The 15,115-nt window shown below is 33.1% G+C and overlaps 1 protein-coding gene across 2 annotated transcripts in view; it reads right to left on the bottom strand.

Moving 5' to 3' along the window:
- The window catches only part of LOC147071818 (uncharacterized), a 119,690-nt gene that overhangs the window by 64,453 nt on the left and 40,122 nt on the right, over positions 1-15,115 (bottom strand). Inside the window, exon 2 of one of the 2 annotated variants that reach the window (XM_085946645.1) lies at positions 2,683-2,832. In XM_085946645.1, coding sequence (XP_085802771.1) covers positions 2,683-2,832 — 150 coding nt within the window. Of the gene's footprint in view, positions 1-2,682; positions 2,836-15,115 lie in introns of both variants that reach the window. The other variant, XM_085946644.1, reaches the window with a different exon arrangement.

Raw genomic sequence — 15,115 nt, 5'->3', positions numbered from 1 at the left:
ATTATTATAACGAAACGCAATGGGTTTCGGGTTGTAGTCAAGTAAAATTCTGCGTAATTATTACATATTGCTGTTGGCGTCAGCTACTTACTTATATACCTACAGCGATTTAACATGATTCACTTAAAACAAGAAAATAATACTAAAACTAGGTAATACAAATATATGGTAATATTATAAAATAAACGTCCGAAACCTACCGCAACGATTAATGGATTAATTATAATTAACTCAACGAAAAGCTAAATAGGTAGTGAATGAGTGGAAAAAGCTCATCAATCTAACTGTGTAAGTATTGACCTGAACAACAAAAAATTAAATCGATACAAACTGAAATAGTCAGAATATACTTAGGTAACGAACTATTAATGTACGGGACCTAACTTTTAGACTGTAGGTAATTAGAGGGAATAATGTAAATGATATCGATGACACAAGATTTCAAGTATGATAAAATTGACAATGGGAAAAATTAATAACCTTTCGTAGACTCATAGCCTAAATAAGCGTGGTCCATTGTATATATAAAAAATATAAGTTTTTTACACTTGCAAAGCTCGTGCAAAGAGTTTATCACAATGTGGTCTTGAGCCATACATGTCAAGAGTATAGTGTAAAGATTTAAAGAGCAAATGAATCAGCAAGGCTAACGTAACCTAACCTAACCTTTTTCCAGCTTCCCGTTCATATATGTATTTAGATTTATAGAAGACAGCTTTTTCAGCATCTTTAGATACCTATCAATGACAGTGTTGTAAGGATTATTTGTCAGATTATCGATTAATTGGTATTGTAATTTTATTCTAGCCTGAATACAGAAGACTTCAAAATGTTACACTTTTCATTGAAAATACACAACTTTGAACAGTTGCAGACAACACGTTTATTAAGGTTATATTTCAGCTGAGGCATGTTCTAAAAAGATCGCGACTAGGCGATGCGCGGATTGTGCAAATGCGCGAGCCGAACGAAATATAATTTGTCATAAAAATTCAACATGCGTCCTTTTAATGTTATGTTTATTATTGTATTCGTAATAATATTGACATGTTTTCTTTCACAAGTACATGCGGAACGTTTTTTAGTCATCTTTACACGCTTTAAGAATATATTCCTCCGACGCCATCACAAAACAAATTGACGTGCTCACACCTCGACTGCCAGTCTCCGATTGGCGACGACTGCCAAATTTCGTTCCACCTACTGTTAAAAATTATTTGCCGTTTCACTTATGTATGCTCTTAAGAAAATCCTTTAAAATATTGGAAAGAGAGAGCGGAATATGAACATGCCTTTGTGATACTGTTCAATGTTGTATCGATATTATCGTATTTAATTTAATGATCGTTTACAAGTCCGACATTAAATTACTACGCATTGTTCAATAATCGTCTTTATAAAAATATCTGAAAAAATTCTCAGCGAGGAAATAAATAACCGCTTAGCGTATGTAGTTACGTAATCATTTTTTAAAATTCCTTTTGACCATAACGGGTATAAGACACTTGAAAGGGTGAATTTTATTAAAACATCCACATTAAATAATTTTATAAATGGCGGCAACATTACGTATTCTGAGAAAAGACAGATCGGTCATAACAAACTTTCAACGGTTTTCTTTTGAATTTGTTCATCGGAGACAAAGTGGTCCAACCAATAAGAGTAGGGCAGGGTTAAAACTTAAAACGAATGGTCAAGTTACACGCTATCGGACAGCCATCAGATGAATAGGTGTAAGTGTAAGATGTCCCCCGTATAAATAATATAGTATCACTTGTGTTATTATAATAATGTGTAGAAAATGTTAGGTTGGATTCTGTATCTCTAGTATCTATCATTATAATATCGTCTCTGTTCTGGCAGAACACACTAACTGGAGAATACTTGTTTTGAGTAATTTGACTTTGAAGTTGTTAAAATGTTTGAAATGGTCTATCATGTGAGTTTATTAAGTAATCGTATAAAGGACGACTTTAAAATAAAGACTGTTTATTTATTAAGAAGGTTTCCAGATGGTAAAGTTTGAAATAAGGAACATTTTGGTATAAGTAACTCAATATGTCATTTTTTCGAATTAGTGTCTTCTGCCAGAACAGTGACGATATATACATATAGTAATAGTATAGGCACGTAAAGAAATGACTTCAATTTCAGTTATTTTCTTTAATATTCAGGACATAATATTCATAAATTAAGAGTACCTAAATGTCTCAGAATTGAATTTTATTACGAAAAAATACACAAAACGCATAATACAGTTATCAAATATCAGAAATATTTAAGTTATGTTGTATAACCACAATTAGAATATAAGAATGGGCATGCATATCGATTAAGCATGAAAAAATCGATAAGGTAAGTCTTATCACTAATTAAAATAGTTAAATGTATTTTGTCCACTTTTGCGTCATGAATAGTGTAGTTTTACTAGATGCTTATATTAAGAGAAGTACAGAATGTCTGCATATCCGTCAAATGGTGCTACCTCGATATATAATACGCTCCCATAGTTTTTTTTTCTATATGATATTAATATTATAATATATTAAGAACTGTAGAGAGCGATTCACAATTACACCCAACAATTGCCATTCTATCTTTTTAATGATATATTATTACTATGGTTACTAGAAAATTACGAAAGCATATGTAGTATTATTAGATTATATTAAGATGTCTCACCATTGGATCCTGTCGTGTAGGCAGTGGTCCTGTGCTGGGTGAGCAGGGCGTGGGCGTGATGGGCATGGGCAGCGTGGTGTGGCGCGCTGAGGAGACCATGCAGCAGGGCCTTGGGGAGAACGTTCTTCTGCGACAGGGGCAGCACGGTGTCTACTGCAACGAGAAACGAATGCTTCAGCTGATACTGGTTGAGGTTTTAGGGCATGACGCAGGGCGTTCAAGGTATTCAATGACGAGAGATTCGATCAAATGTAGTGGGCATCTACAAAAGGAAATAATGAAAACTTTCTCATAAGCAGGAAGATGCTTCAAATTGAATGAATTATGTGTGAATCCGTAACCACAAACACACATATACAATTAACTATTTCTTTTATTCAAACGAATAATTCACAAGATTTAAGAATATATCATTCTGATTATTGAACATTATATAATTTAGAAAAACACTAACTGAGAGAGTATATCACAACCAATAGAAAAAAACTTTTTTTTTTTTGAAAAAAGAGTTTGGGGCGTTTACCCGTTGGAGATGCCGGTTCGATTCCCGACCGGTTGGCTTACTTTTTTCAAAAAAAAAAAAGTTTTTTCTATTGGTTGTGATATACTCTCTCAGTTAGTGTTTTTCTAAATTATATAATGTACACATATACAAATTGCAAAAAACTTCATAAAATCTGGAAAGTGAGTTAAGAAATAGCGGTGTGATCATAGTCGGATAAAGACTATTTATTTGACTACGGGTTCTTTCAGGCCTCTATATAGGAATAAACAGACATTCCAGTACTATTTTGACAAACGAATTAAGTAAAAAGGCACCCTGAATTATAGATACTCACCATAGTATTCATCATAGAATTGTCAGAACTTAGCGACGTTTTAATATAGAATACATTATTTATAACGAAGTTCATTAAAAATATTTAATATCTACAATAGATTAACAAAATATCAATGTTTGATTGAATGAATAGGTACGTTGTCAGAATAGGTCGATACCATGAATTCGAATATGCACAATTCTTTCCAGACCGATTGCCACGTAAGTAAATTTAATATTTCGACCACATCTAATACACCGTATATTGTATTATGGTCTCAAGACAGATGTCTATGAGCAGAGTCGTTTTCGAGGTCGCTTTTATTGACTGTTATATGCTGTATCCAAGTAATAAGAATACAATATATTGTACTTCGAAGTAAATTATTATGATGCGAAAAAAATACAATAAAAAAAACTGAATACGCTGGAATAATAAAAAAATAATATACGACAAACGCAGACAGCATTATGTCGCTCTTATAAGGAAAGTGTCGACGGAAATGAAAGAAAAACGATCTCAATAAATAATTCACCAAACAAATAAACGCCACGGCAGCTAAAATGGATGAAGTGAAGAATGGTGATAATCCTTCAGCACTTCATAAATAAAAAAGTAAAGAAAAAATATTTTTTATATAAGTAGAAACATTTCCATATATTTTCTAAGAAAACAACATAGGTTGGTGTAAAATCGATCCGTCTAGACTTGCCTGTAGACTAGCTTGCCGAAGCGCCCCATCCCTAGTAGTTTAACCCGCAGGACCCCGAAAGCGTGTGTGAAACTTTCACTTTTCAGAATACTTAAGTTAAATTATTGTACTCGTATTATGTAACGACTTTAAATTTATTTATTATTTTATACTTAGGTATAGCACTATGGTACAAGTCGGTTATGGGGAAGCCAGGCAGAAACGCGCTAATTGTCATAGTCGATTTTGGTACAATTCATGAATTGAAGAATGAAAACCTAACCTAACCTAAACTAACCCAACCTAACAAATAATCCAGTATATCGGCTATATTTTCAACATGTGTTTGCCGCTGGCTTCCCTTGGCTTACCTTGTATAATCAGACTTGTTTTTTTTTTCGACCATGTCCGATCCTAATAGAATCATATGGGCCTCCACAGAGTAGAGGTTTGTATTAACAGATTTTGTTTTTTTTTTACGAGAATTGGATGTCAGCCACTTGCTCAACCTATTAGGTCCATACCCTGACAGACACAAATTGAAAAACAATATGCGTACTTGCCAGACCCAGAAATGCCACATTATTATGTAATACCTAATATGTAGACGACAGTAACACAATGATCATTTATAAAGGTTATCATCTGTAACGCTGGCGTTATGCCAATATGTTTATAATTTTATAATATTATGTACCTACATTTAAAATCTATCTTAACTTTGGTAGACTAATTCTAAAATTCTAATCGTACATATCGATTTCATAAACAGAAATTTCTCTTAGAAATACATTGTTTTAATTTAAGTTTTTATAATTCTCCTTTGCGGGACGGTCGGGGTTGGTTAAATATGTTAGTATATAATTACTATTAATTATCACTTTTCACATCATGGTCAAGTAATAGGCATTAGCCAAATACCTATTTAATATTGAATTACTAGGTGACATAGTGTATATAAAAACTAATATAATCACTTTAATGTTGTTAACTGTCCTGGTGGAAATAATTTATATAAAAAAAAACAATGTAAACATCGGCCTGTTTATAATTGATGTTTCAAATTAGTTCATTGAAACGTGTTAACAGCAGCCATGTTAGATTCATTAAAATGTACATTTTTATGATTGTAAGATACCTGTTATAAAATAACAGAATGTATGATAACAATGCTATCAACAGTTATATAAATTTAAAAATATGTCCCAGGATTGAATTCGTTAACGCCCCTCCCTTAAAAGTAACAAGTTACCCCCCGGAAACAGCGGAAACCCCCTTTACAGCGGGATAGCCTGAGGGGGTGGTTGTTTTAGCGCGGGTGGGATTTCCCACAACTTTCTCGGTAGTTGTTACCAAGCCAAGCCAGAACGGATAACAGTTTACTTCGCGAACAATCTGTAGCTAGGTACTTCATGTACACTTTGTACACCGTGTAACGGGGCTCCGTGGGATAGACTGGATGGAAGGTGACTCATGAATACGTAATTAACCCCGAACATGAAGGTAAGTTATTAGGTGGCTAAAATTTAAGTGGTAATTATTATTGGTAGACAGTATTTTAGCATATAGGTATTAGATGGATAAGACAACTATTTGAGATCATAATAATATATTAATATTTTTATTGTCAATTACAAACTAAAATAAAAAGTTTTACCAAATATATTTAATACATATAAAAATAATTAGAAAAGTGCAATAACCGTTAATATATAGATTTATCTGAATATGGCTTTATTAGAAATGACAAGAAAGTGCGAGAAATAAAAAGAACAAAGATCTTTTTCAATAAAATTGTACGGATTTTTCACGATCAACACACTTTACTTTCAATGTATTAAAATATCCATCTACGTGAATATATTAGATACATAATAGAAAATGAAAAAGGATACTTACATTATAAGGTAGGTCATGTATTTAATAACATCACTAAGTAGGTAGATAAAGACGTATGCAGGAATAGTTGTCATAGGCATACAACGAAAACAAGAATTAAGCCATCATTATATAATGCAGTTTAAAAAGAAGAATTCTCTATTCAATTATTAATTGCAATAAATATAATCGGATCGAATTGATTCATTTGTATTTATTTATATTTCTATAATCGTATATTTTCATTCGGAATATAAGTTTTCTCCAATTATATTTATGTATTAATATAATTAATTCAATGATTGTTTCATCACCATCATGATATAGGATTGGAAAGAAATTAAAAATAGTATTTATTAATTACGTTTTACTTTCTAATTTAATATCCAAATCTGAAAATGGATTCGACACACCACATAGTAACTAGTTTTAAATAGAGTGAACAAATTAGGTACTGTCTATTCTATAAACGTACATTAGGCTGGTGCTCATGGCCTTGGCTCTTTTGTGAAATAATAGAATTTTCAGGAACGGTAGAAACTATGTTGGATGAATATTTTGCTCCTCAGACAAGAGCTTCACGAGAAAATTCTTGGAAGCATGTTGATATTTTGAAGGAGGCAGGTAATACCTAGATACATTACATAGAGTGGAAAATGTAATTATTTAAATAATATTTTAGGAAGTGTAAATAGAGAAAAAATAATTTAGTAATAAGTATAATCATGTAACATGGTTTGTGCATTATAAAATATAGTACAAGATAAGTTTTTTTAAATTACTTATTTTTAGTTAAGTACATCATTAAATGGTGTTGTAATGTAAAGTATAAAGGCATGGTGAGTAGTTATTTTAAAAGTATTTATTATCAAATCTAATAATAAAGATAATTGTAACAAGGAATTAATTTATTGGTCACTGTTGGTCTAACACGTTAAAAAAAAGGATTTCTTTGATCTGTAGTGAAGAGCTGACATTACTTTATGATGATTTTTTTTTATTTTACTGCTTGGAGGTTTTTGTAAGGGAAAATAATTAATTCTAACAATTTCTCGAATGTATTTCGAGCGTTGTCGGCATGTGGTATATAATAGTATATAAATTTGCCATTGTTCTAATAACAATCATGGCTAGTCGCACGGCTACATTCGTGGACCCAGCTCTACCGTGTTATGCTACGGATTTACCTTGCCTTGCTTATAACTTATAACATATCGTTTTGTGACTTCTTATGAAAATATTATTCACATTGTGAATTATAAAATAGATACATCCGTTATGTTAATTAATAAAACGGGAACAATATTATTATTGTACTGAATAATGTCTTAATTAAAGAGATCCTGGTGAACTCAGTGAAGATGTAACCAATAATATTATTATGCGGTGGATACCAAGTGATAAATTAATTTTATATTTAATAACATCAGTTTATATTATATTACATGACTTCATGTTAGGAATAAAATGATTATAACCAATCCAAAATGTAACAAAGTAATAACACAAATTTTAGTAAACAATTTAAAAAAAAAATTTACTTCCTTCTACTTTCGAACATTCAACATTCGCACACATTTTCAGGAACCAATTATGTGCGAAAGTCGAGGTCCTCCTGTAACTACATTTAATCTAACATTATACTCACTGGATTACTTTTCAATTTAAATCAGTTGAACATTGTTAGTATATTTATTTAGAGTTATACCTACAATTTATTAGGGAAATCTTCGATTTCAATGATTTCCTTTGGTGTCACAGGTTTTTTTTTTTTTAGAATTATTAATAACCATGTCCTTGCTTTTTCGTACAAGGTGGTTGTTAGTAATTTTGAACAATCATAAACACCCAGGCTTTGAGAAAAACACATAAATATTGTGTGTCCTGACCGGGAATCGAACCCAGGAACTCTCGGGCGGAAGGCAAGCCCCTTACGCACTGCACCACGAGAGCCGCCAGTGTCACAGGTGTTAGTTAGTACCTACACTACCTACTGACTGAATAAACAGTGTCATAATGTACCTTACTGACATCTGAAATGCAGTGACATCCCGTGGGTGTAGGAAGACCACGCGTTGCTTAGGGGCGACAAATGAAGGAACAAATACGCTTTTTAAAGCAATGGCGCTTTTCACGAAGCGGACGATGCGGTCGCTTTGTTTGAAAGTATCGTCGGTATTTATTAAAAAAAATACAATAGACTTCCACGTAATTAAAACCATTGCGAATAGGTTTTGTGAAAATGCTCTAATCTTCAGGTGTATATATTTTTTTAAACATTTTTATTGGATTTATATAAGATGATAAATTATGTTGGCATAGGTCACCTAACAATGTCACATATAATTTGAGACTAAAAATAGAAAATGAATGAAATGGGGCGGCATTCTCAGTTTGCCTAAGGGCGGCATTTTGCTCAGGCATGTCACCTTTGAATGTACCAATATTTTTGATTGCAAAAAATATTTTATCGTAGAATAAGAGAGTAGGTAATAATAATGTTTCGACTAACAAATTTCAAGTAATGAATAATAACAATTATAATGTCATGTTACTTCTTACGACATACAATAGTATTATTTGAGATCTCTTATGCCAAGGTTACTAAATTTCCGACAAGTTAATCTAAGCTCACAACTCTGTAGTTACAATAGACATATAATACTATAGTTATCATAAAGCAAATAGTGCTTAAGTAGGTACAATTTTCATCGGTTGGTTAAGACATTAAAACAAAACCCCTTTAAGCAACACTCGATTAAATATATCATGGTCTACCCCCAGATCTAGGGGGTGGGGAATGAGGGATGAGAGATCAAACACGTGTCAGCACTTCAAGGTCACCCACTCTCGGGGATCTAGTACACCAGTGATGGTTAACTTAAAAGTCAACGCGCGAAATTTGATATGCTAGACAGGCGATTTTGCCACACTATTTGGAAGCACATATTTTAACTTGATAAGTGATATTCACAAGTACACTAAGAAGAACAAATCCTAACGTTTAAATGTTCTTATCGCTGGAGTCTAGTGAGGACTGACCAATTTTATTTCTGACAGTCGCATCCCATTTCCAAATATTTAGTTGATTTACATTTTTTTTTTTATTAGGTATTCTTTTTCTTGACGGGTCTTCACTAGCTAATCTAATAGGTATTGCATTGATACAACAACCAACGAAGACCATGTCTATGATGATTAAATTTATCATATATTGTTTAGTAAATAATTTATATCTTTTATTCTGAGTTCGTAATAGCATCATATTATTATCATCAGATATTTCAAACATTGATCGCTATAATAGGTACTTTATTCTAAACATGTTTTTCGTAGTTCTATAAACGGCCCACGATGGCTGAGCGGCTTACGCGTCGGTTTATAATGTGTGGGTTCCAGATTCGAATCCTGGGTCTGGCTAATACCTACACACATTGTTTTTCAATGTGTGTTTAGAGGCAGAGTATGCACCTGATAGGTTGAGCAAGTGACTAACATCCAATTCTCGTAAAAATATAAACCTGTTAATACAAACCTCCATCCTGTGGAGGCCCATATGATCTTCCTACAATCGGATAAAGTCAAAAAAATCATTCAATTAACTAATTAATATTAAAACTACCATATACGAAATTTTCTTTGTAAGTAATATTTTCTGCTAGAATTTATTGTAAAGTCTTAAGATACTTTCAGTTCTATAATATTAATGACAGTTAGTGATTAAGCTACCGTGGTGTTTGTGAATATTAAAATAGGCCTTAACTTGTAAAACAGACTTACATAGTGATTTTACTTGACATTATTATTTTGCTAAGTAACTCTGAAGCTCGGAGAGAATTCTTCACAGAAGTGGTTCGCCATCGCTGATAAAAAAAGTTACAGGAAATTCGATGTCACGTTTTAGTCACCTATGTTTGAGGTTACCACATTTTAAATAGAAAAGGGAGAAAAGTTCGAGCGAAATCAATATTTAAAGTGAAGCTTTTTCATACTAACGTTAGCAGCACATAGCTCTAGTTTGACTTATATAAATGATTATTTTTGATCGTCTATGGGCAGGCTTCTTTCCTAGGCAAACAATTTTGGTCAATTGGAATTGTATTTATGTAAAATATATGTTGAAATTTCATAATGTTAAAATAAAATAATAGCACGTTTTCGGCATCCTTTCAACATTTTTTTTGCACCATGACTGGTTTCATCTATCAAACTAATATCTCAAAAAAAATGAAATATGTGGAAATACCTACCATAAGGAATGGCATAACTTATTTATATAGGGAGAAATCTCAGTAGGCGAAGGAGTCTCAAAAGCAATTTTTTTTTGCAAACCGTGAACATGTATGTATAGAATCAAAATAAATATCTATAGGATAGATAGACTTATTTAGCTGTTAAATGAGACCATACACAGTAATTTTTGAAGCCTCGGAGTATAATGTTTACTACATTTTTATTGTCCTTCGAGTTGTTCAATGTTCAGGATAATACTAAAATGTAAATGTCATTTTTCGTTATAACAACACTCACTAATGATCACCGTAGCTCCTACCAAATATCCCGGTTACGTCTCTCCTGCAATCCCTACATTTCGTGCGCTAAATAGCTAAAAAGTATTAAGAGACTCATATCGCCCTTCACTTGGTCGAACCATTCTACATATTATTATTATACTTTATACTATTGCCAAAAGCACAATTTAATTTTCGGTCGATTGACTAGACATTTTCCCGGGTCACTCTCAGACTACCACCAATAGGTCCCTCTGATGAGGGTTGTATTTTAAATACAAATAGTAATAACATACAATGTCATGGTTATTAATGTATTCGCATTATGATAATTAACCAAACGTGCAAGTTCGCTCTAATCAAATAAAATAGTTTCGCAATGCCAAACGTCATTCGGTGAGAACTGTCTTATCTGGCAATTTGTATTTAAGCTGTAAAAACATGCTTGCAGAAATGCTATTAGATTAACCTACAAACACATCCGAATGGATCATCATACACAGCTGTATTTAAAGAAAGGATCTATCCGACGGATCAGCAGTTAATGTGAATTTAGTTCAACCATAACCCAAGAGCGACTAAACAGACTGACGAGATTGAACTTAGGTATTTTCAATTATTCCAAAATATACCTACACGAAATAAAGCTTTTGTATAATATTTTCTTCCTGATAGTTTTGAATCTCGAAGGGCCGTGAGGGGGATCACAAAGTTAATACCGGTTCCCCCAGGACGAGTTGTTTATTAAAGGTCGCTGCATAGAATTATATGTACCTAATTCTAATAATTGAAAAATATTTTGTAAACGCTAAAATTTTGAATAACAATATGCCTACACGGTAATTAATAAAAAAAAATAAAAATAATGAAATCTTTCGTTGTATGATTGTAATGTGTATTAATTAATTGTTGCAAAAAGTGTAAACGTCAGAAAACTGTTAGAATAGAAGAGATTAATGGCAAAAAACTCAATGCATTGCAAAATTATTAAATAGAAATGTCTTCAGATAGGAAGAATCAGGAAAATTTTAATCTATATTAATTTTAACTGCTAATAGATTTAAATTCAAATACCATCAAGTACCTACCTTTGGTCAATAGTATTAATACATAATTATTATATTAATTTTATTTTAAAAAAATACGAGATCCGTAGTAGAGAAATATTTACAGATTATTAAGTGGATTTATAGTACCTACCTATTAGCAGCCAAAATTTGAATGGCAAGCCGCGATTAAAATTCAACACTGTTATAAAAAATACTGTATGTAGGTAGGTATTGTGTCAGCTTTCCCCCAGTGTGTAATTAGTGATCACTGATCACATATCTGATGACGAAGATTTGTCAGAAGAACATCATTCGAAAAAGGAAGGCGATACAAATACTATACGAATATTCTGTATTTATTTAATTAATATTTAATTTGCACTATGCTGCGCTGTAATAAACAAAACTACATACCTAAAGGAGGTAATATATGATAAACTTTTGATATTACAAACATTTTCAGTAGGTACCTCACGTTGAAAACGTTACCATTGAAAATTAAACATTTTTATCTGCGTTATAGCAGCTTTCAAAACTTAAATGGTGCAGATTACTTACCTATACAGAGACTGTGTTTGTAATTTACGTAATTTTACTGTTTCCGACTAGGATGTTGACAGATAAAAATGTGACTGCCACTCCCTTCTTTACCATAAATGTGCATTAAATAAAAAAAAGTAGTTAGGAAATCCTCGTTTAGGTTTAGATGGATTAATGAAATTAAAAATTTATAAATATTATATGAAACGTGACACATAATACAAATTATAATTATTTTAATAGACGCTGTGTATAAATTTAGCACGTTTGTTAGGATTGTGATGAAACAGTCGAATCTAGAGATAGTTTGTCTTGGAAACACGTCGACCTCTACCTACAAGTCGAAATAAAGAATAATTATCGTGATTGGTATTGCCATATGGAAAAAAAAGCATAATTTCTTACGTCCGTCGTGAGCGTCGCTGTTTTAATTTCAAAATTGTAATTTAGTACATTAGGTACCTACTCGTGTAGTTTATTTTTCGCGTGAGATGGACACGATAGTAAAAATATTCGTGTTAAGAAATGAATAAGATTAATAATATAATATTATTTAGTACTTATGTGGAAATTCTTATTCATTTGCATTTACATTGAGTTACTCACTGTTGAGAACAGTGATTCCTTTTAAATAATGTTCCTGTTATATCTCTGTAGAGATTCATGCATTCCGCTGTCGGCATAGCTGAAGGAATTGGATGTATGTATTTTAAATGTGGCAATTATGATTTTATAAGAAGATTTTTAGAAGTTAATCCCTCCAAACCAAACCCGCCCCGCACTCAGTCTTAATGGAGCGTATCACGGGACACTACTACTGTGAGGCATCTATTTAATGTATGACTGGGAATGTCCTGGGAGCAGATGCCCAGGACTGAGGTTGCTACGCTCTACGTGAGCTCTGACTTGAGTTTAAAGAATTTACTCTAATGCAAAGTGCCGGGGAGAGAAGAGCACATGGAAATTATACAAAAATAAGAAGAATTTAAGGAATATGTAACAGATGAAAACGAAGCTAATCATACGGACAGCAAAACTTATGTGAAGATACGAGGGTGGGTCAATAAGTCCTTAGAAAAGCCGACAGGTGGCGCGACTAGTACTGTAAGCGGTTTGTTTTCATGCAGCGGCACTACCGATTCAGTATGCTGCGAAGTTTCAATCAGATTGGTCGGGTTGTTGTGTGTTTCTCGTACATTTAAAAATAAAATTTGCTTGTGGAAAATGGAAAAATGGAAAATGGAGAAAATTGAGTTTAGAGCTGTTATTAAACATTTTAATATAAAAGGGTTAACAGCAAAGGAAATAAAAAATGAGTTGGATTTAGTTCACGGCATATCTGCTCCTTCACTTGCAACTATTTATAACTGGTTAAATGAATTTAAACGTGGTCGTACATCAACAAAGGATGAACCACGCTCAGGACGTCCTGTAGAGGTGACTACACCAGAAATGATCAATAAAATCCACGATATGGTGTTAAGTGACCGAAGATTAAAGTTGAGTGAGATAATTGAGGTTACAGGGATCTCAAAAGGTAGCGTCATTTCTATTTTACATGACAAATTGGGCATGAAAAATATTTCTGCAAGATGGGTGCCGCGTTTGCTCACAGTCGACAATAAACGCAATAGGGTGGTGGCCTCTAAAGCCCTGTTGTCGCGCATGCAACGCAATCCGGATGAATTTTTTCGTCGCTTTGTGACTGTAGATGAAACATGGATACACCACTATACTCCCGAGACGAAAGAACAGTCAAAGCAGTGGATTGCGAAGGCAAACCATGTCCAAAGAAGGCGAAAACCGTAAAATCAGCTGGTAATGTTATGGCTACTGTATTTTGGGATGCACGTGAAATTATTTTCGTTGACTATTTGGAAAAAGGAAAAACAATAACAGGGGATTATTATGCATCTTTACTGGACCAGCTAAAAAACAAAATTGAAGAAAAACGGCCTCATTTAAACAGGAAAAAAATCCTCTTTCATCAGGACAATGCCCGTGTTCACACATGTTTACGATCAATGGCTAAAATTGAAGAATTGAAGTTCGAATTGGTCGACCACCCACCGTATTCGCCAGATTTAGCCCCCAGTGACTTTTTCCTTTTCCCAAACTTAAAAAAATGGCTAAGTGGACAACGTTTTTTTTCAAATGAAGAAGTCATCGATCGGACAAATGCTTATTTTGAGGACCTTCCGAAAATTTATTTTTCTGACGGTTTAAAAAAAATTGAGAAACGTCTAACCAAGTGTATTGAGCTCCGAGGAGATTATGTTGAGAAATAAAAAAAAATACAAAAATAAAAACTGTTTTAATGCTTTTTTCTAAGGAATTATTGACCCACCCTAGTATCTTCACGTCCGCAGTAAGACGCCGATTTTTTTTTAAAAGCAAGATAATTGGCCTTTGTAGCAACGAAGTCGGACGGCCCGATGTGTGGTATAAGATGAGTTAGTGAACTAATAACGATATCTTTCGGCTGTGCTACGAGAGCGATCTACGCGTTGAACGGCTAGTATATTGTAAAGAGAAAAACGAAGCTACCTCGCGGTTTTCACACGGTCGATAATATTGTAATGATGCACGGATCTTCTTACATCTTGCCACACGCTCGAATGCTGGTTTCTTTTAAATTTATGAATAAGGCATATTTAAAGTGGTGTTGGATAGTTGCAACGGACGAATGCGCGCGGCGTTATGTTGGACAGTAGAAAATGGCACGATCTTGTGTATGTCATTTGAGGTATAGTAAAAAGGCAATCAAAATAGACTGTGCCTTAATAAATGTCTGTACCTTAGAGCTTAAAGTCTGGAAGTCACATTTTCAATATTTTGCAGGAGAACAGTTTTAACATACGTACATAATTAATCTAATCTAGTTAAAATACTCACTATCGCTCGGACTAAAACTCAGTAATGCTGGACTTCTGCACTTTTGCA

This window comes from Rhyacophila brunnea, unplaced genomic scaffold (genome assembly GCF_057557595.1).
Source record: "Rhyacophila brunnea isolate RB1 unplaced genomic scaffold, BYU_Rbru_1.0 scaffold_2, whole genome shotgun sequence".
Lineage (NCBI taxonomy): Eukaryota > Metazoa > Arthropoda > Insecta > Trichoptera > Rhyacophilidae > Rhyacophila > Rhyacophila brunnea.
The sequence above is the reverse complement of the archived record's forward strand: the minus strand, read 5'-3'. Positions and strand labels throughout refer to the sequence as shown.